Source organism: Cyprinodon tularosa, unplaced genomic scaffold (assembly GCF_016077235.1).
Source record: "Cyprinodon tularosa strain WSP-4 unplaced genomic scaffold, ASM1607723v1 ctg154, whole genome shotgun sequence".
NCBI classification, from domain to species: Eukaryota; Metazoa; Chordata; class Actinopteri; order Cyprinodontiformes; family Cyprinodontidae; genus Cyprinodon; species Cyprinodon tularosa.
The window spans coordinates 2,031,074-2,058,756 of NW_024038375.1; the positions used below are offsets into that span (position 1 = coordinate 2,031,074).

Below are 27,683 nucleotides of genomic sequence, written 5' to 3' on the forward strand. Positions count from 1 at the left end.
TAAATAAATAAAAATTTAAATAAAGGCCACTAGTACCAAAACAATCCAGTGTGGCCTAATTTTTTAAATCTTCAAAATATATTTTCTGACAGGCACTTTTTTTCACCACTAAATAAGTGTGCTTATTTTTCACATTTATTTAGTAGGGAAAAAAGACAAGGGAGTGAAATCAAGATGCTACAGCAAAGGTTTAATTCATTTTCGACTCATTACACATCTTTTAGAGTATTGTTTTGGATAATAAAGGTAAATCCTGAGCCCTGAGTTCATAATAATAAAACAGTTGGAATCAGAGAATTGTGCACATGAATTGTAGAAATACGCTTTTGTGCTTTTGTAGCATCAATAAAACAAACTAGAACTCAGACTGGCTCCATATTAGCCTGAGCAGACTGTGCCTTCCATCACACATAATAAAAATAAGCCTTTGTTTCAGTTGGATGATTTTGAAATAAAATGAACAAACATTACTGTTTTAATCCAACCCAACACATCAAGTCTCACATTCTTTACTTAAATTCAAGTTTTTTTTAAATGTTTTTACTCTTTGGTATAGAAACCAAAATGTTCCCCTTCTGCAGAACATTTAACATGAGTTTGATGGAGAATAAAATACTTCCTTAAATCTCCTGTTAAATTCATTTTCCAATCACATCAACTCAGTCGACAGAAATATCAAGTTCACTAGAGAGGATGCAAGAATAAAATGTTGCCCTTTCTGGACTGTGCTGTGAATATTGAGGACAGTGGAAGTCTTAATACTGATGTCTACCGGAAACCTACACATACAGACCAATACCTTCATTTTGACTCACATCACCCACTGGAACATAAACTTTCTGTAATCAGAACTCTGAGTTAGTGGGTTGACAAAATTCCCTCAATTAGAGAGGAGAAATGAAAGGAACAAAAACGTGTTAGGGAATCACTGGAAGCACGTGGTTATCCAAACTGGGCTTCTGTTAAATCAACAAAAACATTTTTTTAGAAACAAAACATACTGGTGAGTTTCACTCAGACAAAAACCGGTTCATCCTAAAGACAAAACACCCAAACCTAAGCTGAGCAGCGTTGTGTATGAGATCCAGTGCAGTATGGACTGTGCAGCCTCTTATATTGGAGAAACCAAACAACAACTACACAATGATAAAGCATAGGAGAGCCAGCAGCTCTGGGCAATATTCAGCTGTACACCTTCACCTAAAGAACAAAGGACACACCTTTGAAGACCAAAGTGTTTAGGCTTTGGACAGAGAGGACAGATGGTTTGAAAGGGGGGTCCTGGAAGCCATCTTTATCAAAAGAGAAAAGCCATCACTGAACAGAGGCGTTTTAGCTTCCAAACATTTACAATTCAGTCATTGAACTGGTCTCAAAGAAATTATATAAGCACTCCAGTCATGATTCAAAAGACCAATCACAGAGCCAGTGCACAACAAAAAGCTCAAATAATCCAGAAGAACAAGGGGTGGTTAATAGATTTGCATCTGACTTGGAATGTGCGCAGGGGGATGGACCACCATGCTGCTTAAATACATCAGCGCTCCAACTAGATATTCCTTTGGTGTGAGCCAAAAGAATAGACAAAGACTCCTGGATAGGTGTCTTCATAAACTGAGTTAAAGTCCAGTTGCCTTCCAATTTAAGCCTGCCATTACCCGGGATGACTGAGAATTTAAACAGGAATCTTAAATCTCCAGGTTGTAAAATCTACAGGATTGTATTACTACACTGTACAGTAATATTTACAGACTAAACAAAGATAGCTACATAAAGTCCTGCAGGGGGTTAACCATGGGTCTGATTGAAACAGTCTTGTGTGTCCCTGGAGCAGCCTTATACGAACATCAGAACCACCTCCATAAAACTAATTACAATATTACTAGATGATTTTTGTTTTCATGTATACTTCATGTTGGGCTTTTGATAGGTTTGTTTTACCCTGTGTATGTATACAACATTGAAAAATCTAGTTACCCTTATATGTTTTTGTAATATCAACGGGATAAAGGCTTAAAGCTGAACTGGTGGAGGACTTCATGTTGATAAGAGAAAGGTTAAGAGTCTGACTCTGGTGTCAGAGGTGTCAGAGGTGTCGTTGGTGTTGTGGGTGTGGTGGGGCTTATTGCTGGATTCTGGTAGCTTGTACCATAGCAGACATTTGGAGACAGACAGTTAGGATCCAACGATTTGTTCCCTGCCGGGGTAACGTAGGGTTTGCGGGCTACACCCGACAATGGAGCATCACCTGGCTTGGCACCGAGGATGAATCTAGCCTCATCCTGCTCCTCTAGGTTGGAGATGTCTTTCATCATGGTTTTACGGTAGGAGACGGACAGCTTGTTGGAGCCGTCTGACATCAAGTTGAAGTGGCGCAGGATGAAGACTATTGGGAGAGGAAGCATGGCCACTACGATGAGAGCGAAGCACATGGCAAGAGCCCAGAGAGGGTAGCTTTGGAAGCGTTCCTGTGCCTGAAGTGAAAGACATATAAGCCTTAAAATTAAAATTAAATACAATTTATTTTTTTGTGCTTGGATTTGAGACTAACACACAGTGATAGATCAGAGAAGCAACCAAAAGGCCTGTTTTAACTCTGGACCAGCTGCAGAAATGTAAAGCTCAACAGACTAAATATTAGTTATGCATAGCACAAATCATAACAAACATCTTAGAAGTTGCTTTGCACAAAAAAGACCAAACCTAACCTTTTTTGATTAAATGCAAAATGTTATGTGGAGAAAACTAATGCAGCATATCACCCTGAACATAATAAACTCAACCATTTAGCACACTGCTCTTGACTGGTTTAGGTCCCATCTGGCTGATTGATCTTTCTGTGTTAACATTTAACACACAAAATCTTTTGCACCCCTTTAGCATGTGGGGTCCCAGAAAATATGTAATTACTTTCCATTTCTACGCTGACAATTGTCTGATCTATTTGCCCCTAAAGCAAGAGGAGGGCCTTCTCATGATTATTTTGAAGACTGTAAAGCTTGGCTAGCCCTGAACCTTTTGAATTTTAACCATAAGAAAACTGAGGTGATAGTTTTCAGAACAAGTCGCTCCTGAGCCCCAGGGTCGATAGGACTCCTTCTTCAGCTTGACATCATCCATTGCAGCCCAAGTCCACGACCGTATTCGGGGATTGCCGCCATGACAGACATTATAGCCATAGCTATAGGTGGCTGCATCGACAATGGAGGCAAAGAACATGGCCCATTCCGACTGCATGTCTCCAGCCTTCTCAGGAAGAGAAGCTCTTTTTGACGAGGGAGTTGAACATATCACTGACAGAGGGCTCTAGCAGAGGTTCCCAGCAGACCCTATCTACTCTCTTTAGCCTGTCCAGCTTCATCTTCTTCCAGCGTATGCAGCTCACCACCAGGTGGTTCAAGAGCTGACAGGTTTGGCCTAGAGTGTCCTGGTACCAAGTGCACTGCTGGGCATCCTTATGCTTAAAGAAGGTTGTTCGTTATGGACAGTCTGTGACTTGCACATGACTTGCAAATCCAATAATGAAACACTGGGGGATCTTTCCTCCTGACCACGTCCCTTTAAGTGTCACCGCCACTCCCACTCTGCAATTCCCAGAGGGACCATTTCTAACAAACTCCTTATTTTACGGAGATATTATAATTATTTAATTACTTAATAAATAACTTCATGTTAACTGCTGAATGACAACATGTATTCAGCTAAATGGTCACAAATCCATCAAAGCCAAGGAGGCGGGACTAGGGCTGCTTCCCTAGGAACCCTTGTGTCTGATTGGCTGCTTCTCACTTACAAAGATAAGTCAACTTAATCCTGGTTTTCATTGGGTCTAAAGTCAATATTATTACTAGAAAGGGGGGAAATTGCTTCAAAAATGTGTTGCAATTGATTTTACAGCACATTGGGTGAGCAACTCCACCCTCTATATCCCTACTTGTGTCTGAAAGATGTCTAATAAACTTGCAAGTGAGCATGCTGTGGTCTAGTATGGTGGAAGCTGCCAGAGGCTTCAGCAGAACCAAAGTTAACCTCACCTAATGACTAAAGCCAGCTCAAACCTTCTCAATCATTTTTTGGATAGACTCTGGAGCTGCTCACCCAGTGTGCTGTAAACAAATGTCAACACGTTTAAGAACACTATTTCATACTTTTCTAGTAAAAATGTTGACTTCAAAGTAGAAATAAAACCAGGAAGAACTTGTCTTATCTCTCTCAGCGAGAAGCAGCCATCAGTTTCTATCAAAGCAGACCTAGTGCCACCTCATTGGCTTTGATGGATTTGTGACAGTTTATATAAAATTATAGTATGCTTCCTTGATGCATACTAGTCTAAAGCTGATTTAGAAATGCAGCTGGAACCTTACAAGTAGTAATATTCTAACTGTAGGTGGGCTCAGGACCATTATACACAATCAAAAAGGACAAAGGTTCTTTATAAACCAGTCTCCAAAAAGCCTTTTGCTTTATCCTTGAACAGTTTTCTTTGGTTGGTAATATCAGAGCTAACAGAAACGTATGTAAACCTACCAGCTCTTGAACCCATGCATTGTATCCCGGTGGGCTGATGGCCATCTCTATGACAGTGGTTGAGATGAGAACGATGAGACAAATAGGGGAGACATACTTCCACATATAGAAATACATTATAGATGGTCGAAAACCCAACATGTCCTCCAGGTCTTGCATGAACCTGACAAGAATATGACAGCAACAATAGGACAAAACAAGAGAAATGAGTGTTAGAGCCGCTTCTGCGATGGCTTGAGAAACATTATGATTCCACATTTTTTACTTAATAACTGCATTTATATTGGATGTTTTATAAGCTGCATATAAGTCTAGGTGTTTATGCAATTAAAATCTGTAAAATTTTGAATTTATTAAGCCATTTAAATCTTTTTTGTTGCAGTTACTGCTCTAAGTCTTATGGGTATGTCTCTACCAGTTTAACTCAGTGATATATTTTTTATTCTTCTTTGTGGAATTGCTTTAGGTCACTCAGATTGAATTAGCCTTGCTTAATATTTAAAGCTGGGTTTAGGTCTAGACTTTGACTAGGCCATTCCAACAAAAAAACAAGATGTCCAACCACACTACATAGGATGGAAATGACACTCAAAACAAGTTATCTGTTCATGCACCAAGATCATTTCACTTAAAAAATTTTTTTGAATTAAGATTATATTACATTGAGTTGGCAATATAAGTAATTAAGCCTTAACACGATATATATTATCCAATACTTCTAAATCTAAGTTGTTGTTTTCTGTCCTGGTAAGAATCCATAGTCTGCATTAATCTGTGCCTAAAACTCAACTAAAAGTGTTTTCCTCAGGATTGTCCTATGTTTAACTCCATCAAACTTGGATTTTCTTTAAATGTATCTAAGTTAGCAATTATTGCACTTTTCAGAGCTGTATTTCTAAAAAATATAACAAAAAAACAACACAGATTAATGGCATATTGTCTCACACAATTATTTCAGATAAAATCCCAATCAAATAGAATGAATTTTGATTCAATGACAGACTGTAAGATGATAAGAGTGTTTCAGGACATTTGCAAAGGATTTTTTCTAACAACACTCTCACAGAATTACCTTTTAGTGCCATATATCCAAGCAACCGAGACATTTTCCAGGATCACTACCACAGTTAGGGGAAGACCAGCAGAGTAATCGTCAAACATTGTGACAAAATAGTTTCCTGAACGTTGAACAAATAAAAGCCCACATAGGAAGGCCACGATGCAGCAGCACACTGAGAAAACACACAGACAGGAAGAAACATTAGAGCTAGAAATATGGAAAAAGTTCAACATTATTCCCTAACCCATTACTGGTTCTAAATCCTGCTAATGCTTTTGCATTCAATACACTTGCCGCACCGGTACGAAGCTTAATGCAGGCTATTTCTGGATGTATTTTAATAAGTGCTGAGTAAAGAGTACGTGAGGAGCTGGGACAGGAAATTGGTGATGAGAGGTGGGAGTACCTGTCAAAAGCTCTTTCTGAACTTTGTAGGCGTCAAGGACGGGTGTGGTGATGCCAGTCATGGTGCCAATCATGCTGCCCAAGCCAAGATTGATTAGCATGAAAAAGAACATTACAGACCAGAATGGGGATGCTGGGAAATGGGTCATGGCCTCTGTGAAGGCGATGAAGGCCAGGCCAGTGCCCTGAACTGCCTACAGAGAGACGATCCAGGCTGTGAGAGGAGGTACATGCTGTTAACCCAGCTGATTTTGCATGTGGCATAAGTATATACCTTATTGAGTTCATCCTCCAGGACACAGGGCTCCAGACCCAACTGGCCAAAGCTGTCCTCTTTTACTGTCTTGATAACACTGTACACCTCAGCGTAGTCTGATGGGGTGAGATGGGAGAAGTTCACATGAGGAGGGATGAGATCGTGACTCAAGACGTTGGAGTTGAGGTATCCAAGGATCTTTTCTCCATTTCTACAGACATAAAAGAGCAGGATGAATATAAAACAAACATACAGCTATTCAAATATATTAGTCAAGCCAAATAAATAAAATAAAAAGTACATAAAGACAATAATAATATTAAGCTCCCAATTACATTGACTCAGTGGTCTGCTATGTAATTACCCGCATCTACTACGATCCTTGGGTTTAGCATTCATACCAAATAGATAATCGGCAGTAAATGTATAACAATTTATCAAAAAAAAATAGCCCATACTGCACCAGTGGTCCGAAAAAAACATTACCTAAGTCAAAACTAAAAGGAAGGACCATTTGAAGTTTATCTTTTGATTCTCCTCAGATCATTGCTTCACTTCAAAAGGCTGAACATGTTTCTGGGGATGATGCAATGCTGCCAAATGAAGCATCTTCCTAAAGCAGCCATAAAACCCTTTACTTCTTTAAAAACATCTCTAATATAACTGTAATTTTTACAACCAAACAACCATTTTACATGTGAACTAAAGATTAAAATACACCAAAGCTAACATATATGTATAAGAATAATCATATTTGCAAGGAAATAGCTTTAAATATGCCTACTTTGGGACATTTAATTCAAATGATTCATTAATTTCTTTGAAAAGCAGTGTGTCAAATCTAGAAACCATTTAAAAATGCAGGAAAGAAAAGTATTTTAAGTAATAGCTTACTCTATATGTATACATAACCACAATATAGGTTGATATTAGAGCAATTTAAGTGTATGCCTAATCTGGAAAAATGTTCTAGCGTACAACCCATATTTGAAATTTACATGCAGAAAACAGAAGGTTTAAGTACTTATATTTTTATAGCATTTACATCATGATGTAAAACATGTCTTTTTAAACTTAAAAATTCTAACTTACTTAAACAAACACTTTGAGGTAATTGGTTTCCACAAAATCTGGAGTATTCAGAACTATTTGGTTTACAGTGTTGGTATCATATTGGCACATTGCAGCTTTATTTTGTTGTAATGATATACAGAAAATTGTCCATTACTGGTTAGGGGTTTTAAGCTGTATTTGGACAAATGTTCTTGAACATTTTACAAAAAAACTGTAGCATAAACCCCCCCCCCCCCACCAAAAAAAAACGTGTTGAACTCACTCAACAACACACTTTTCATTCATGATGTTGGCCTTGAAGCCCAGCACAGCAAACACCACCAGCGTTGCCAAAATTGAAGTTAAAAAATTTATGACGGATACGAGGACGGCGTCAAAGTGGCAGTTGTTGTCTATTTTGTTGTAACTGGAGAATGCAATGACGCCTCCAAAACCCAGACCCAGAGCGAAGAAGACTTGAGTGGCTGCTTCCCTCCAAACCTGCGGCTCTAGCATCTTCTCCAGCTAAAGAAAGGAGGGATGGTTTATTAGGAGCTATTAAACTGGAGGGTAGTTTCTGAGGATAAAATATTTAATCCAGCTCACCTTTGGAGTAAACATATGAGCGATCCCGTCGACCGATCCTTTCAGCATTAAACCTCTGACCAGGAAGCATACGAGCACCACGTAAGGGAAAAGGGAGCTGAAGTACATCACCTGCAGGGATGAAAAAAAGGTGTTTTCAGAAATAGAAAAACCTTAAATATTTTTCGAAAAATTGCCCATACCTTCCCAGATGAGGCAATCCCTTTAATGACAGCAAGGCAGACAATTATCCAGGCCACTAGCAGAGATAAGGTCATTTTGATGTTGAGACCACCACTCTCTGCAATGGTGCTGGTTGTGTTCAGAGTCTGCCGGTACCAGAAATATGTTGTTGCAGAGCTTTTATCGCACTCTGGCTCCACAACTGGATGCAAACAGAGGAAAATGAAAAGTTAGGAAGGCGAATAAGGAAAAGAAACAAAGGGTGAGAAGATATAGGAGGTACACTTTGATTTAATTCTGAGGAGGAGAGCTGAGGAGGGCATGGAAATCTGAAAAACGATTGTAACTGTGTATGTTTGCTCACGTTTCCAATTTACCCTCTTGTATAGTTTACACATATCAGACGCCTGAGAGCTATACAAGGTCATCTGCAGCTTAATATGCAAAGCATGAACCTCCAGTTCACACCAACATAGGGGATTGTTTTCATTCTTCACACATTATATTCTCTTGGATACAGTATTGTTTTTGACAGCCATCTTAGATTTAGTCTCAGTCTTCAGGGCAAAAACTATTATTAGTCTTAATCTCATTTTAGTCATTGCCATATGTGATAGTTTTAGTTGGTTTTATTCGACTTAAACTTAAAAAGGTTTTAGTCTAGTTTTATTTAGTTTTATGTTGCAAAATTAAGTTAACCTTTACCAGACAGCGACTCTAGCCTAGATACTACAATAGCTGGGTATAGAATGCTGCCATGCAGTTCATCATTATTGTTGGTCAGACAACTTTGATTTATAGAATTCAAATAAACTTTTTATGAATTAATTCCCCAGTTTATAAACAAGTGCAGCACAAAAGCTGTGAAAATAGCAGATCTAGTTCAACACATACTATTTGATTAATATAGCAGACAGACAAGCAAACAAAATGTACAATAAAGGAATGGTTTTAGACATACAAGGTTTCCATTGAAAAGCAAATACTTCCTGATCTACTATGATTAATGTATTACACAGAGATCAATAAAATATTCATTGCCCCAAAAAGAAAAAAATACATTCTTCTTTCTACTTTGGCAATTCTGGCTTTATTTCTGATAATTTACCCCTTAGATACTGTTGCTCAGGGGTCAAAATAGATTTAAATTCACAGAGAGCACCTACATAATTGCCTTGTAATGCCATGGCAATCCAGATGTAAATTGAATGAATATGCTCACTAAAATGTTGAAATATTCAAAGGAAACAGAGAAAATGTTTTAATGACATTACAAGGGAACATTTACATCATATTTAAATAGATAGAAATGAGAACAATGAGAAAGAAATATTCAAAGATCTATGTACCTTTTCATCAAATAAACAGTATGCAATGAAATATTTTATTTGGATATAATTTAGGGATTCCTTTTGGTAGAAATTAAAGAATGTTTAGTGTCACCTCTTGTGAGCTGGAAGAAATAAAATCTTAATATTTAGGAAAAGAATTTTTTACGCTTGGCAGACGATGATCAGACAAATAGTTTATTAATTAGTGAGAGCAGGAAGAGCCATACTGCTGAGAGCAAGACACAGCATCACGGTTGATACTGCTTAAATTGTCTAAAAGATTACAGCCAAATGATGCATTTTACATATCTGATAAACTAACCGCTACTTTTTATTTAGTCTCGTCTCGTTGACAAAACGCAAACCTATGACTAGTTATGTTTTAGTCATCAAACATCCCATTTTAGCTCGTCAGTTTTCGTTGTGGTTATGAAAAAAGGAGCTTCAATAAAATTATTTCATCATCGTCATCGTTGACGAAAACAACACTGCATAAATGAAAGTGTTCCTTGGCTTATAATTGTACAATACAGTTGGAGTTTATCTACCAAAATGTGTCCTTTACAATTTGGTATAGTACACTTTAAACTTTATCTCTAAGATCATGTTTATTGCATATTTTATTCATATATATCATTTATATATATATATAAAATTGCACAAAAATCTCCTGGAGGTTAAGGAACAGGATGAAATGATGTTACATGAAAGTGTCTCATGTGTGGTTTAATGTAAGATTTTATGTCACTTACTGGCAATTGTCCCATTCTTTCTAATTGGACAGTCACTCCATGGCAGAGGATACTGGAAGGACTGGAAAAAGTAGAAGATACTCCAACCAATGATGACGTTGTAGTAGAGACCCACAAAGCCACATACCTATAGATAGATAGGTAGATAGATAGATAGATAGATAGATAGATAGATAGATAGATAGATAGATAGGTAGATAGATAGATAGATAGATAGATAGATATTCAGTTTTGCCCTGCAGAAAAACATCTGTTTAATGCAAGGCCTGCATTCTAATGAGGCAGGGTATTTTGTGAATGTCCCATGCTGCTGCCAGTCTTCCTTGCAGTCTTTCCAACAAGGACATCCAGACTCCAAATAAGGTTGAAGCAAGCATGAATAATTAAAGTATTTTCTTTTCAGCTGTGATCTTCTCTGTGGTATTTATAGAGCTACTTCTCTGCCAGTCGTGCAGCTTTGAATAAAGGCTGCCTTGCATTCTCAAACACATAAATGAAAAACCACATCTGAAAGATTCACACGTGTACAAACACATGCAGAATATGCATGCGGCTACCGTTGGCTTTGTCTTGAATACCTGTGCAAGGTGTTGGTATTCTGTCTGCTGGATTTATGTTTCAATTACCTGGAGTCTTTTTATTTCATTCGAGTAGCTTGTCAGGAATTCACTGGTTTGCTTACTGTTTTAATCAAGCAGAGACTTGTAAAGTTATTGATATTACACAAATTTCTTTACGTAATTTGATTCATGGTTGTGGATTCACTGCATCAATTCACTGTGATACCAGTACATCTTTATTCAAGCAACCCATTAAAACCCATTAACAGTTACTCTTAATATCCTAACTGATGCTTAAAGAGCGAGATTTAGCTCTTTTCTAAATTTGTTTAAACATCCAGTCACAAGAAGACTTCATGCAGAGTTTAAATTTTAAAAATTACTTTCAGTTGCAGAATAATAGATTTGGGCTTCTTTTTTAACTGCTCTATAATCCTTCCAGGACTGATGGCATAGCTGTTTGCTCCAGATAAGCAAACAGCTGAAACTTCAGCTTTTACTGAGCTGCTCCCACATGCGGCTGATCTCTAATTAAGGGATTTCAATTGCAGTGCACTGACCCTTGTAGGTTTTTTTCTGCTTAGTTTGAGTTTTTTTCTTCAGTTCTGCACGGCTGGATACTGTGATAGGGAACACCTGGGGAACTGGTGAGTCCCCTCAAATGTCAAAGATGAACTCTCAGCTAGCTGCTCTTTACTGCTTAAAAATCTTTTACATCATTTTAGGTTTTTTTCTATGCATCTGTACGTTTTTTGTTGTTGTTTATTTTTAGATTAACCTGCGAAGATTCTCAGTGACTTGCCTGAATGAAAGCACTTATAGGTATATCAATAAAGGCACACCTTGAGCACACTCCTAGTACAATATTGATAAAAGAAATTAGCCCAAGTATCTAAAAGGGAATGGTCATTTCGCGCTTGCCCACAGTTTCCAGATGCCAAATAAAGCCAATTTTATCCCAAGTATAATAGGGATTGGAAAGGAGATGACTTCCACAGAGGAATATGGTTTGGTGCATCATACAAATAAAACCTGAAGCTGAGGTTGGTACTGTGAGAGTCTCGTTATAAACAACAACGCTATCTCAGCAAAGATTTGGGCTGAAAAACTACCAAGCATGGAAAAAAAATAACTTCTAAATCAATAAAAAAAAAAAAAAAAGTCTCCAAATACGCACTGGGACACATACACTTTTTAAAGGAACTTTGTTCTGTGGACTGAGAAAACTAAAACTGAAGTTTGGGAAATAAGATAAGGATGCTCTGATATCAGTCCTGCTTTTAACTAAACAAAAGAAATTTGTTTGAATTCTTGATTCTATTCAGTTGAATTGAATTTAATTTAATTGCATGAAGTAAAGCTGATTAAATCCAGCGGTCAAATATCAAACAGTTCAACAACATCAAACAGGCGGTTAAATCTTTAGATGATATATTAAAAAGAGTGAAAGAAGCTTCCAATTATTGCACTAAAGTTTGTTTACGTTTTTTGCAAAATAAGTAATCACAATATACCATGTAATATGCTGTTGCTTATCTTACTTAATTTCCAAAGAACAAAGTATTAGGTTATGCTACTGCAAAAAGCCTGCAGAGCAGTCATCTTTCTTTTTAGCTGACTGTGGGTATTACTTGTGTAGGAAATGGGCATGTTCATTTATCAAACAGACAGAGCTTTCTCCTGTTATAGTTTCCATGTTGAACATCTAGTATTTTGTTTCTCTGTAGGATCTGAGAGCTGTGCTCATTAACATTAGCAACCTCAGAATGGAGATAATTTCTGATAAAAGGGATAATTAGCAGAGGTACCATCAGACTTGACATCCCTATTCCACCCAGCCGGGGACAGACGTAATTCCAAACTCCGATACTCCCACGTCTGATCTTCTGACCCACAGCCAGCTCCAGGAAGAAGAGCGGGATACCGATGATGAGGAGGAGGATGAAATAAGGAACCAAATATGCACCTGAAAAAGAAAATGAGAGAATTATGAGTTGCAGAAGAGAACATACTCATTGCTTTCCTGGTTTGCTTGAATTAATGAAGTTTACAGATTTTTGAGGCGCTTCTCTGGCTGCCATTTTGGCCAATTAACCATTCAGTAAAAACAGAACTGTCAGGTGGAAAAGGCCTGTTTTTGATATGATAGTAGGAGCATCTTAACCCTTGGTTTAGTTTGACAGTTTTCTTTTATAATTTGATGCTAAAGTTACAATATTTGCTAAAACATTTTCTTGACTTTCATGTTTAGTTTGATTCAACATTTCTCTGCTTTCTTCCATTCTGTTATTATATTTACTGTACATGTTGTTTTGCACCTGACTCCTAAACAAACAAGGGAATTTAAACAGGCCAAAGAATGGGGATGTTGCTGCTAATCCAAATGAGAAAACAAGATTTTTCTAGTTGAAAGGATTCAGATTTCATATTTTGACACACCACTAGTAAACTTTTTTTTTTTTTTTACTAATATGAATTGTATGGTCCTGTTTTGTTTGTTGAAGAAAAAGTAAAAACAAAGTATATCTGTCACAGTACAGTAAGCCGTGCCTTAAAGGTATAGTGGAGGATGTTCTTTTTCTGCGTGCATCATCAAAATAAGTGGTCACCATTCTGGTGATATTTCACGTAAGGCCGTCCCCATTTTCACCTACAGGTGGTGAGTCTGACGTAGTGGAATAATTGCATATCTTATTTTGGAAAGTAAGCTTGTATGAGGGATGCAAACAGCAACTTTTAAACAGAGCGTGCACGAGGAGAAATGGGCTTGTGCATGCTCTCACACTCGTTTAATAGACTTTCCCTCTCGGGAGGGGGTACAGGGTTGTGCATGTGCATTTTTTTTAAGTGGAGAGGGCGGGTCTTTTCAAAAATTTGTGAGAATCCTCCACTTTATCTTTAAAGAAAACACACCTTCCAATTCAGTGGTTTGATATAAAACAACATACATAACAACAAGCATAACCTGATGAACATTGAAAGGTAATGTGTATAGCACTGATCATGTCTTTGTTGTGGCACCTGTTAGCAGGTTGCATATGCTTGGAGCAGTTGGATAAGTATCAGGATTGAATAATGCATGTGTGGTTCTCAAAAGTTGTCCTTAGTTGGAAAAGTAATAAAAAAGTTAACATCAAATCCAAGATGATAGATTTTCTCTAATATCAGTTCAACTTTGATAATGTTCACATTCTGACTTAATCCAACAGGATATCATACTTTTTCCCCCAGGGTTTATCCGGGATATTAAAGCTTAAAGTGGGCAAAAGTGTGCTATTAATACATCAAAAGCAAAATATGCATCTGCTGACACACATAACTCTTGGAGGGCGATGTTTAAAGACAAGAAGAAAGAAAAACCAGGATCTTTAATCCTCTTCAGTTGATCACACTTCATCACATTGAATTTAGGATAGGGCTGCCTCCTACAGATAATGATTTATAAAGCAATACAAGTCAAGCATGAAGACAAAAAATGGGTGATATTTTGAAAAAGGAAAGCATGACCAGACCAGGGATGGACTCAAAAAGCGATAACTCTAAGGCAAACTGCTCTTTAATGTGTTAGTAATTGGCTCCCAGAGAGTAAATTACACGTGAAAAATGGCTGCAGTCCAAGACTCTCAAACAGACCAGTCGGGGGGAACTGCAGGAAATAAATTGAGCCTATAGGCAATAAACTGCTTGTAGACATAGTTAATCAGGCATAGGTAGCAGAGCTTAAAATGGCAGAATGATAGGAACATCAGCTGGCTGGTTTATCGTAACAAGATGTTTCTTCTGATAGTAAAAGTACATCATTCATGCCGTCCATTACATGTATGCAACCCTTGCAAAAATAAGGCCTCATCCCTATAAAGTTACACCGATACATTTCCTCCAGCTTCTGTCTGTTTACAGGAGCCTAGGTTCAGTTCGGTCTGGCCTGCTAGTTGTAGTAATCAATAGTGAGGCTATATTTAGACTTTTCAACACAATACAGCTGCTCTCTTGGTAATTCTGTTCTGAATGAGAGAGATGTGCAGCTTTTGATGGCTGTGCTCTGAGGACTGCTAAGGGGAACTGCTGAAGGACTTTTTTCAGCTTGACAGACGAACAAAGTAGCTGGTAGCGTATCCATCCTTTAGAAACCCAAACAAACAGCATAAAGACACAGAAATTTGCTGTTGGTGGGATTGCCTCATTTGATTTATGCATAGATTAAAGAATAGCTAACATCTACCTAAACCAACATTACTGTTTTTCTCAGTTGTTTTGGGGGTATTTTTCAGTTCACTATTTAAATATGTATAACTCTTAATGTAGATTTTAAAACACTTAGTACAAACTAAGGTTTATAACCTGCAAAAATGTCTCCCTTGCACAGAATTCAGTTCCATTCAATGCAATTTAAAAATAACGATTATCCCAAAGGGAAATTAAATGTCACAGAATATGTCAGTGTCATCAAATGAAAAGTGCTGACACCGTTTTGTCATGTTTTCATTATGACCTTTTATACTGCAGTTGTTTTCTAATGCAAAAAGGTCAGAGCTTGGTGTTAAATGAATATACTCTAGACAGCGCTGTATTCTCTTTGATGCTATATGAAGCTAGAAATTACTGTATTTATCATTTTATGTAACTGCGTACAAGATACTTAATAATTGTGTTTTTATATTTTTATTTTTGCAATTGCTTTGATACATTTCTTCATACAGAAATGTGATTTGCAAATCAGGTCGCAGAAATTCCAAACAGGATTTCAGGTTCTCTAAAGAAAGGCTTTCCTTGGCAAAATGTTGTTCTGCAAAACAAAACTCCTAAATTATCCCTCAGAACAAGTTTTTATTTTATTTTATTTTTTTTTTATCAAAACAACCAAACTCTGATCAGGAGACTAAATGCTCAGCTTCATTAATATCACACAGCAGCTCTGCTCTGAGGAACTGCTGTTCTCACAGATTTAGTGCTGTGAGCATTTAGGGGTCATACTTTACACTAATGAATGAACAGATTGTTGATGTTTTTGCTGCCAGAATCTTGACCGCTTTTATATTGAAACTGAACAATATGGCCTAGATTAAATATTTGAATATAAATATAGCATTACATTTGCATTTTATTTGTTTACTTTATTTTATTTTGTACTGGACCTTTTATTTTTACACAAGTCCTTGGTTACTATGATGTGCTGAAAACCTCAAGTGGTGTATAAACTCTAATTTGTCAACTGTTTAAAAAAAAATTACAGTAGAACAATTTGACATAAAAAAATCAACTAAACTAAATGTAACTGAGCTGAACCGGATAAAAATGTATTAAGTTAGACTGACCTAAACAAAACTCAACAGAACAAAGAATGATAATGAACCAAACTGACTTTTAATGGATTTTGTTTGAAATAAGTTAAGCTAAACAAATTTAAATTTGATTAAACTGAGTAAAATAATAAAGAACTGAAAATAGTAAAGAATTGTAAATAAATGTATTAAAATAACCTGAACTGAATTTTACTGAATTCCAAAGAATTAGATTGATCGATTATTTGCTCATGGAACATTTTCCTGCTCACCTCCTCCGTTCTTTTGGCAAAGGTATGGGAAGCGCCAGACATTTCCGAGGCCCACAGAGAAGCCCACCTGGGCCAGGATGTACTGCAGCTTGCTGTTCCACGCTGGCCGGCCATCATTCTCAGGCACTTCTATCCCAGGGACCTTCTTTCCCACAGCTGCTCCCACATTCAGGGAGCTGCTCTTATAATCAAGAGGCTCCTCGTGGGCGAGCAGGTCAGCCACAGACTCTGTGACATGTTCATGGCTCTGCTCACGCTGTATCACCTTGCTGTTCTTAGGCATCAGGGAGGCTGGGGGTCTGGGGAGGGGGAGGGGATGGAGAGAGAGACAAAAACGAAGGATAGAGAGGCAGAAACTAGGAGGGGGAGAACAATTACTGACAGAAGAGGAGCGAGGAGAAGAGATGAAAGATGCAGCTATGAAGAGGATCCTGAAGACCAGCAGCTGGACCCCACTTCTTGAATTTAGTTCTGCATTCAGAAAAAACAAAAACTTCAAATCAAAACTAGCAATAAATCAAACAATCTACAGCAGAAAAAAAAAAAAATCATTTTTTTTACATTTTAATTTTTTTGCAAAACGATTTCAAGTATGAACTTTACTTTTATGTTTATTTCACCTTAAGGCTTCCTTTAAAGAGCACTTCAAGTCTGAAGAGTTGTGAAAACATTATATGAACTGATTTCATCAAGATTCTTCCTTTCTTATGTAACATTTTTTTTCTCCTAAAGTTTCCAATCCTGAAAATTGTTCAGTTTTATTTCCCTGCTTTGGGAAGCTTAGCTTCAGCGATGCTTTTTTTTCTCCCTGCAAATCCTCTAATCCTCTAAAGCACTGCAGTAACATCCATCCCGACCCCTTTTTAAGGGAACAGTTGCTTTCATACAAATGTTTGGAGGAGGTAAACATGATGCGTTGGATGCAGAAGCATCGCATGTGTTTTCCTGACCCACATCGCATGCCCCTCTGTCTAATTCCTTTTTTTTGATAAGCTTCTTCTCTGTTTAAAAAGGAACAAATCTGGCACAAAACTGCAAACATGGGGATGTTTCATCAAAAGAAAAAATGAAGATAAATATATATTGACATGGACTTAAAGACTGATTCTGCACCTAACATGTCAACAATACCCACTGACCTCGTGTTAATCAACATAGAGTTTTAACAGAACACACAGCGGATGATCTATTTTTAATATTCAACATTAAAGTGAATGCTTGATAAATCTTTGAATGTGTTTTAGGTTATTCATTCAGTGAAGGATAACCCAGCAAAGGTCTGAATTTGCTTCAATTAGTAACAAGTAGTTTAATCCAGTTTATATCTAGCTTAATGTATTTAAATTTTCAACTTATAAACTTAATTAAATTAAATGTATGTATGTAGTACTTATAAACTTAATTAAATTAAATGTATGTATGTAGTACATGTATGTATGTAGATGCATATATTTACATATATATGTTTGTGTATATATATGTATATAATTGTGTATTGGATAAAAAAATATAGAAGTTTAACAGGAAGGTTAATCTAATTAAGTTAATTTAAGTGCAATTATAGGGAGAGGGAGTATGAAAAATAAATTTTACTTCTTCATCCTTTTCAGACAATTTACATTAATTAATGTCATTTCTCTGGCTGTATATACCGACAGGTTTATTTGGTGGAGGGTTTTGTTTCTATTAAGTTCAGGTGAATTTAGTCAGTTTGGAAATTACTGTAGGGTTTGATTTGGTTGATGTTAACTAGTCTCTTTTGTGTGTATTTGGTTGATTCATTTATTGTTGTTTTGTCAAATTGTCTGAAATAAATTCCTAATAATATTCATTCATTCATTCATTCATTCATTCATTCATTCATTCATTCATTCATTCATTCATTTATTCATTCATTCAAATACTCTTTCAATTGGGCAAACTTAGTTAAATTACTTGCTATCAACTGAAGTGATGCATTTTATTTTTATAATTTAGACAAACACAATCTAGAATTCTTTGATTGAAATGTAGAAATGATCGTATGATTTAGCATCATTGGCAAAAGTGTTTCTCAGCAATATTTGTAACAGTAGCAGAAACCTATTCTTAATGAGTGAGTGTAGAAATGAGAAAACAGTAGACTTTAACTGATTAAAAATCCTATCTCCTCCTGTGACGTTCCTGATAGTTTCCCCTCTAGGAAGCAACAAATAACGCCTACAACATATAAGTTCTTCAATAAAATAACAAGCTAATAAGTTAAAACAACGCAAAATAGAAATAAATAATACATTTTATGATGGTCCTAACTCAACAAACTTTTTGATCTGTAACTTTATGGAGGGTGACGAGTGTTACAACACAATAAATAAATGACTAAATAAATATCTATTTAAATCTGTCATCAATTATTTAAAACTGGAAATAAATACAGATTTTTTTAAAACAACACAAGTATATAAATGATATCTGCCTCAATTAAATATATTGTTTTAATTTTATAAACATAAGTAATTCAGTATTCAATAAATTATTTCCCATTACTACGCTGAAGCACATCATTAATTAATTTAAACTGTCACATGTTCATCAAAGTGGAGGAGGAGGGACTAGGGCCACTTATAAAAAAACTCTGACGTATGATTGGCTGCTTCTCACTAATAATATTAATCTTTTAGATACCAAGCTACAGATATAGAGGGTGGAACTGTATTTGCAGCACCCAATGTGTTGCACATAAATGGCATCACATTCAAGAACAGTATTTACATCTCTTCCAGCAAAGAAAATTGGATTTAGAGTAAAAGAAAATCAGAAAGAAGTTGTCTTATCCCTCTCAGTGAAAAGCAGTCTATCAGATGTTAGGATTGCCACGGAGGTGGGGTACACCCTGGACAGGTCACCAGTACATCGCAGTGCAACACAGAGACAAACAGGAAAAAACAACCATTCACACACACACTCACACCTAAGGAGAATTTAGAGAAACCAATTAACCTAACAGTTATGTTTTTGGACTGTGGGAGGAAGCCGGAGTACCCAGAGAGAACCCATGCATGCTCAGGGAGAAAATGCAGGAATCGAACCGGGGTATATAGTTAACATCGTTAACTATATATTTATTAGATACATTCTGTACTTATTCCAAGTTTTAATAAATTAAAGACACATTTAAACAATTATTTCCCAACTAATTTATTTGCTGTATTGTGGCACTTGTCAGTCTTTATATAATTGTAACCATTTACCCTATTGTGGAAAAGGCAAGTTATTTATTTTTCGTTGATATTTTAATTCATTCATTTTATTTTTTTGTTGAGTTTGTTAGAATGATTCTACATTTATTAAACATTTATTTATTTATTTTTAGTCGTTGATCATTCAGATCAAGATAGTAAAAAGTCTGTACAGAGATTAATTTCAACCATTTTTAATTTTCAGCTTCACAACCATATTTGGGGCTAATCACCTGAATAAGTCAACAGGAGGAAGGAAAACGAGGCAGTAGCTTTACTTTCTGGACCTGGATTATCAATCTCTGTTTAATCTTAATATGGCTTCTCTCCTCTTCTTCCATATGTTAAAAGAAAGACCTGAAATATCCCACAAACTTTCTCAACCAAAAAGGAAGCTACATATGTACAATAAGTTATTCTTTAGAAAAACAGATTTCCCTTTCCCCATGAGAAGATGAGCTGCTGATGTAATAATCCACTAGCCAGTAATCCTGTGTGCATTAACTATAAATCCCCTCCTCCCCTGTGCTGCTTCTCTGACTTGTCACTTATTCTCACTCTACAGTATGCAAGATCGTAATATGAGCCACTGCTGGATCATCCTGCCAGCTCCAGGAACACATCACACAGAAGCAGTAATCCTGCTGGAAAATAAAACAAATCGACCCAGAGAGTAGATGAACTCAGCTAATGATGGAAGTTGATGCCTTTGAGCCTTACAGGAAAAAATGCCTGCTTATTGTTCCCCTTTTTGATAGGGTTAGGGTTAGCTTTTTAAATAGTTTTGGTGTTTTTCAGGCTAAAGCCACAAACTTGAGTGTATGTAATTGATATGTGGAAGGAAAATTATACGGTTTTCCAACCTTTTCATGATTTAAGCTAAACTCTTGTACGTTTCCTTATGATAGTTGAACCTTTTTAAGCCTTGCAGCCTCCAAGTTTTTTTTCCCAACATTACCTATGTATTATAGTCATAAATTAGGACCTCAGAGTAGAACATTTCAACAGAAACGGCCCAGAAGGTCAGAACTCTTGAGCAGAAAAGTTGGGGCAACAGGACCATAACTGACTTCTGCATTCAAAATGAATGCTACTCACACCAACAGTAGTCAAGCTTCCTACTATGACTAATTGTAGCAGTTCTTTCTTTTTTATGAGCTATTTAATCAGTCTTACACATTCTACTTTTCGCTCTTTATAACAATATGTTTCCACACTGTTTATATGCACGCAGTAAAGCAGAGATCAATGTTGTTTTCATTGTTAAGGTTGGCAGTAAATTGAGAATATGGACGTCCACAGATACAGTAGGAAACTGGAACCCTTTCAGTTGCAGATCACTCTGACTTTTTTGTTCCAAGTTAAATTTATAGCACCATAAGCTCTATTTTTTTTTTTACATAAACACAAACAAACTACCCCACTCCTGCTGAGAAAAAAAAACCCTCCCTCCATCATCAAGAAACCAAAACTATGTTACTCCTCCCTATGAATACTGTTGTGTTCATAGGGATGGATAGCGTTTATTTACCCAACTCTATCATAGACGTCGCATTTATAGAGTGAAAAGTAAGATCTGTCCCATCAGCTGGTTCTACCTTCTGAGCACAGAGTTTTTTTTTTGAAAAAGAAAAAACTCCAAAAGTGTCACATATTTCATACAAAATGCAACAAACCTGGCTATAATTACTTTACAGCTCTGTCACTGGCCTCTCTGACATGTTCATCTGTCTTAATGAGGTTGTTTGTTCCCTGATGTTGTCGATAAACCTGTGAAGCCTTCAGAGAAAAGCTGGATTAGTACAGAGACTAAAACAGCTTCACTTTATTACTATTATAGTCTTATTGCGGGTAATTGGCTGCATTGGATTTTACTTTAGTGGTCTCATTTTTTTCCCCTTCCACTTAACATTTATGCACCATCTTGTGACTCACATAAGATCTCACTTGAATAAATCAAAGTTATGAAACATGTTGAAAGGATAGGCATTTTTCTAAAGTCATTCGGGATCTTTATCTTTTGTATGTTTCTAGTTGTGCAGCACATTTGCTTGAAAGACAATGAAATCAGTTTATCATAGCATGAAATGATCTGCTGTTGGGAGTTTGTTTTTGTAAACTATAAGGTGAATGTGTTTATTCCTCATCATTAAACACAGTAATTATTTCTCCTTTATGCCAACATTACAGCTGGTGACCAGTGCCTTGAGGCAAAGATATTAGATTGAGAGAAAAGTGTTCATCTTATCCAAATGTTTATTCACATATCAATAACAAGCTGCAAGATAAGAGATAATTCAGGTCAGATCAATTCAGATCAAAGGTTCTGAAACTTGACCTGTTGCTATAATAAATATATAAGGACAGGAATTGTGATTGTATAATGTTTCTTCTAACTAATTTTATCTATAACGTATAGAGAGCAAGAATATTTCACTACCTTACTCCCTTTATCTCTATTTCCAGAACCCCCCACTGGAAGTTAAGCTTGGAAACTTTAATGGAAATTATATAATTTTTGAGAAATTAATTGGGAATAAACTGGGAAGTAGGGAAAATCAAAACAAATTATAACATATCTAAACTTAGATATACACATTTTATTTTGTCATTGGCAGACATCCATGCTATAAACAACTTATACTCACAGATTTATCAAATAATTTATTCAAACCTAACCTCAAACCAACAGACTTAAGCGTGGCCTAGTCTTCCACTTTTTAAAATCGTCCTTCTATGCTTGTAGGGGGCGTGGCCTCAGTACCCTGCAGTGTGCTTAGTTCATAGTTGAGATATGAAGCTTAAGCGTAAATTCAATCTGAAAGACTACTCATTGATGCTGATTCACAGCATCAAAGTCTTCTGCTGGGGCCTGTGCGCCAAATAACTTATTTTGTTTATATCTTCATCTGCTTCTGTCTCCTTAAACCCAGTCGCATCAGCAGATGGCCGCTCACACTGAGCCTGGTTCTGCTAGAGGTTTCTTCTTGTTAAAAGGGAGTTTTCCTCTCTACTGTTGCTACATGCATGCTCAATGTGAGGAATTGCAGAGAGTCAATGAGTCCTCGCAATCATCTGGTTTTCCTTAGATAAAAATATTTTGAAGAATATGATTGTGTTACCTGTATAAATAAATGCAATATTTTCTATTTGCAACTTTTCCTTGTGTGAGTCTATTCAGGTTGAAATAACATTGATAACTTAAGTGTATGCCCATTACATTTGATTGATTTTCTCAATATCATACTTTGGATGCCTGTCTTCTGCATCCAGGATTCAACATTTGTTCTTTTTATCTCTCATAATCCCTGTTAATTTCTCTCATTTCATAAAGTTTCCAAATTTAAATGTTCCTTGAATTTTGCAACTCCCCTTGTGACTATTTCAAAACGGGTTGACATTAATTATTTACTCATTTCATGACTGAAGTGCTCTTTCAAGCAGAGAAACTCTGGGTCATCATCTGCCTCATCATCATATGTCTTGGAAAATCTCTTAATATAGCCAGGCATCATCTCTAAAATACACCAAAAACTGTTCAAGATCTAAGCAGACTCCTGACTGACCTTAAAAGCATCACACTGAGCAGAGCAGCTCACACATGTTCTGATGAGGGTGATATGTTTGCCTCTGCCCCTCATGAGGGATGCAACGACTTCTAAACACACCCAAGGTCAAGCATGAGTATTTCCTGACCTCTGTTTAAAACAGGAACATTTCCCACTAATAAAGACGCACAGATTTAAGCTACTTATTAACATTTAAGAAATTAAAGTTATGTTATACTGTAAGGAGGGACAGAAGAAGATTACAAATACAGCGAAAATGCATCCCAAACTTCTGCAGGAAAACTACCAACATGGTGCAATTTTCAAATCAGCCCTGCTCACCTTTTGTCTTTTGCAGCGACGTCCTCCGTTTCTAATGGACGCGGTTTCCTGATAATACGAGGAGAAATAAATGGGCATATCCACCTAGCAGCTTACGTGCGGGCTTGTGGTCCAGACGAAGCGCGCACAGGACTCGGGGGACGGATGGAGCATCACATGATGAGCATCTGAACATCTGACAGGAGGGGAGGAGAGTCCGGAGCGCACCGTGACGCACGGAGAGCCGCTCCTCATCACCAGCGCGCACTGTTACCTGCAGCTGTGCAGCGCAGCTTATCCGGAGACAGGACTGCTGCTGGAACTGCTGGATTAAGGAAAGGAAGGGAGACTTTTTTATTTTTTGATTAATGAATCTGCTGTGAAAAAAAAAGAAACAAACAAACTTTTTATACATGATCACAATCTATAGTTTAGTTTAAAGCAGAATTGGGTTTCATGCCTTGCTTTCTTATTTATTTATTTTTTTCGTTCGTTTTTTAAATTTTCTTTTTTCTTTGTCTTAATTCAATTAAATGCTATTATATTAATTGTGTTTATATTGCACCAATTCACAACAGTCATGTCATCAAGGGACTTTACACAGACAAATACAGTCGGATTGGTTAAAAGTTTCTATAGAGGAAAACCAGGTGATTGCATCCAGTCATTGACTTGCAAGACATGCTCCTCCTGGATCACAAGGTTTTCTTGCATTCTGTAGAAAACCTTCACACAGAGAATGCAAACTCCCCTCTAACAGGAAGAAACCTCAAGCAGACTTACGAACAGGTGCAGACAGGTTTCTGTAAGACAACACAGATCAATTTTTCTTCATTTTCTTTTTTTGCATAAAGTAGACATGGATCTTTTCATGGAACCCTATTCTTAATCTATAGGGCAACGTTTATGTATGGAGCACCCTTCTCAACAATATGAGAACATTATACTATAACATCTCCCTTAGGGGTGTGCTCAGAGCTAGAGGACAAAATGGAATTGAAACTACACTGTAAAAAAAGTCAGTAAATTTACGGTAAAAAAAGGTAAAAAACCAACAGTTTTTGACCGTCGTATCCAAAAATATTGCATTACCGTAGAAATTACATGGAACTACCGTAAGTCGAAACTGCAAAGAAAGTCAGTAAATTTACGGTAAGAAATGGTAAAAGACCAACAGTTTTTGACCGTCGTACCCAAAAACGTTGCATTACCGTAGAAATTACATGGAACTACCGTAAGTCGAAACTGCAAAGAAAGTCAGTAAATTTACGGTAAGAAATGGTAAAAGACCAACAGTTTTTGACCGTCGTATCCAAAAACATTGCATTACCGTAGAATTACATGGAACTACCGTAAGTCGAAACTGCAAAGAAAGTCAGTAAATTTACGGTAAGAAATGGTAAAAGACCAACAGTTTTTGACCGTCGTACCCAAAAACGTTGCATTACCGTAGAATTACATGGAACTACCATAAGTCGAAACTGCAAAGAAAGTCAGTAAATTTACGGTAAGAAATGGTAAAAGACCAACAGTTTTTGACCGTTGTATCCAAAAACATTGCATTACCGTAGAAATTACATGGAACTACCGTAAGTCGAAACTGCAAAGAAAGTCAGTAAATTTACGGTAAAAAATTGTAAAATGCCAGCAGTTACTGACTAGAATATTCACAGCATTATACTGCCGTAGAAAATACATGGCATTATCATAACTGAATAAATATATATCCTAAATAATTGTGACAGTCACGAATGTAGAAAATACAGAAATATAGTGTAAAAATATAAGTAATTGTAAAGTTCTTAAAAAATTGTAATATTGCCAGCAGTTAATTACCCTAAACTTAACAGTAGCAATCAGCCAAAATTACAAATTTTGCTGATGTTTAGATCTACAATGTAAAAGCGTAAACAAGACTGCAAAAGAATTTTTTACAAAGAACAGAATGCTGGTGTGATATTCTGGTTTCTTTTTTAATAATGCCTTTAATACACCAAACTGAAATCTCAGCAGTAGACCAGGCATCGATCTGGCGATCCACCGATTGCAAAGCAAACTCCTACAGCCAACGCCACCATCACTTATGAGAGTATTTGATCATTAACATTAAGAGAACTGTATGTTAGCCCCTCTTGCTTGAATGAAGCTGAAGTTGGTTTCCAATTGCTGCTTCCAATTTGGGAAATGGCTAAAGGGCAATTCCACCCAATTTTTCACTACAATCAGCATCTTTAATTTACTCTAGCTAAAAAACTACAACACCTAGACTCTTCAAATCTGGACTAGATTATTCTCAACTCATATCAGAATATTTAAAACCAAGTGTGGGGTTTGTAAAACCTTTATCTGATTTGTGAAATTTCAATAAAGAACAATTTTAATGTTATCCAAAGTCATACAAGTTGTAAAGTCACCCATCATTGAAGTTTCACAAATCCCACACTTGGTTTTAAATATTGTGCTATTACTAGAGATCTGTTCTGTCTTTGAAACTGTCGACGGGGGGGGGGGTATTGCTGACTACGACCCATTCGCGGGCGCTTTTAGATAGATTTTTACCCAGAATGGAAATGGAAAAAACCGTGAGTGAAACTGGGACTGACTAGTATATATTTGAGGGAAAGTTAGTTTAACATCTGCTCAAGAGCCCCCTGGTGGTTGAAGAAAAATCCACAAACCAGAAAATACAATATATGAATAAAATACACTGAATGCTCTCTGGTATGAGGAGGCAGGTCGGATCCAGCATTGCCAGACCAAATGACACAGGCTGTAGTTTGGGGACCCCTTGTCTAGAGAGTTTTTCATTTTGTTATTGTGATAAATAGCAGGGTTTACAGTAAATGGAGACTGTTATTTGTCATGTAAACAAATAATTATCTAGTTTGCATTGCTGCTTGATCCTTCAGCATCAGCAGCAAGATTCTTTTAACTCTGTTCCTGTAGTGGTGTCCTGAACTCAACACAGTAAAGTCACTGTGCTAACTAAGGTTGCTAACTAGGGTGCTGAGAGCCCAGTAGGCCTGGTCCTTGTCAAGATGCTGCTACTGTCTTTGAAATCAAATTTCTGCTATTTTTGCACGTTCAGGAGGAGAAGGGCAACACATCACAGGTGAGTCCCTTTCACGGTTTTAACTGAAGTTAGCTAACTTTAACCAACTGACAAAGAAATGTGTAGTTTCTGAGCCATGCTGTTTATGTATATGCACTGCAGCTATATATTTTTACTATACGGAACATTTAATCTTCACAGATGCAACACTTCCATTAATGTTTCTGTAGGAACGGCTGCATAGATTATATTTCTGGTCTACTTTAGACTACATGTGCTTAAAGTTATTGTTAATGGCAGAAGCAACTTTTTCCAAGTTTGGTTCAATAATTAATTTGAATTACTTTGAGTGTGAAATGTTCATGCATGCAAGTTAAATCTCTGAAGAACATGTTAGCTTTTGTTTCAATACTTTGGTAATACTTAGAAGTATAAAGCTTGGCATCAGAGATATTATTTAATATTTTCCTTTGACGTCTTGACTCTCACCCCCAAAATACTTGCACTAAAGTCACTGGGTCCATGACAGTTGAAGGATTTTAAAATAAGAGAATTTAAATATTAATATTTTACAGCTTTTCTCAGTTTGGGTGCATCTCTCAGAACAGAATTGAAATTCCTAAAACTACCTGTTCAATCTTCAAATTACTGTGTCACTTCTGCACATCAAAAAATTAGTTTTGCAAGTTTTGCTTTTGTACATCATGTAGCTGGTTATGTACACTTCTATGCTTTTATAATTGTAATTTGCTTTTATCGTCTTGATCAAAATATGTTAACCCTCCTGTTGTCCTCGGGTCAAAATGACCCGCCACTGTGTTAACCCCCCCCCCCCCCCAAAATCCCCTAAATGTAATTTTTTTAACTTGAGATTTTAAGACTTTTCCTAGATTGGCCCAGACAATAGAAAAAGTTCAGTGTTGCTTTTAGTCTCATTTCCATGTAAGCTGTACAAAAAAAGGTACAAAGATGGTCTTCAGGTCAAAATGACCCGTGAGGCAAATGGAGTTGAAATCAAGGTCACAGAGTTATTTACAAACCATAAAATGTTACAAAGTTTTAGTTGTGTCTCAGATCAATCAGTAGCAGAAGTAAGCAGAGAGTGGAAGGCCAATTTTCCGAGCCACAATGCCACTCAAACTCTTTCACACCTACTCAAGACTGATGCGATTTGATGACCGTGAATCAAGACCAGCAAGATGTATGACAGACAAACTTGCAGCCATAAGAGAGGTATGGGACAAATGGGTGGAGCGGTTACCCTACCTCTATAATCCA

At 36.7% G+C, this 27,683-nt stretch overlaps 1 protein-coding gene across 2 annotated transcripts; it reads right to left on the bottom strand.

Annotated features, from left to right (window-relative positions):
* Nucleotides 1-23,616, bottom strand: LOC119779956 (sodium-dependent neutral amino acid transporter SLC6A17-like). Of its 2 annotated transcripts, XM_038279819.1 has the most exons (12): nucleotides 23,375-23,616; nucleotides 16,267-16,737; nucleotides 12,521-12,678; nucleotides 10,153-10,279; nucleotides 8,090-8,271; nucleotides 7,908-8,018; nucleotides 7,585-7,826; nucleotides 6,267-6,459; nucleotides 5,994-6,186; nucleotides 5,600-5,759; nucleotides 4,528-4,690; nucleotides 2,058-2,474 (listed from the first exon to the last, which is right to left on the bottom strand). In XM_038279819.1, the coding sequence occupies exons 2-12, from the start codon at nucleotides 16,547-16,549 to the stop codon at nucleotides 2,058-2,060; spliced, it is 2,229 nt and encodes a 742-aa protein (XP_038135747.1). In that variant the 5' UTR covers nucleotides 16,550-16,737; nucleotides 23,375-23,616. The 2 variants fall into 2 exon arrangements, with proteins under 2 accessions (XP_038135748.1, XP_038135747.1); XM_038279820.1 differs by lacking the exon at nucleotides 23,375-23,616 and having other exon boundaries at nucleotides 1-2,474; nucleotides 16,267-16,549.
* Nucleotides 23,617-27,683: the final 4,067 nt, after the last annotated feature.

Bases quoted from the DNA above. Each gene is read 5' to 3' on its own strand.
- LOC119779956 (XM_038279820.1), bottom strand. From the start codon at position 16,549: ATGCCTAAGAACAGCAAGGTGATACAGCGTGAGCAGAGCCATGAACAT. The intron at 4,691-5,599 runs GTAATTCTGTGA...TATTCTTGTCAG, and splicing joins TGGATATATGGCACTAAAAG to GTTCATGCAAGACCTGGAGG. The intron at 2,475-4,527 runs GTAGGTTTACAT...CTTTCACTTCAG, and splicing joins ATGCATGGGTTCAAGAGCTG to GCACAGGAACGCTTCCAAAG.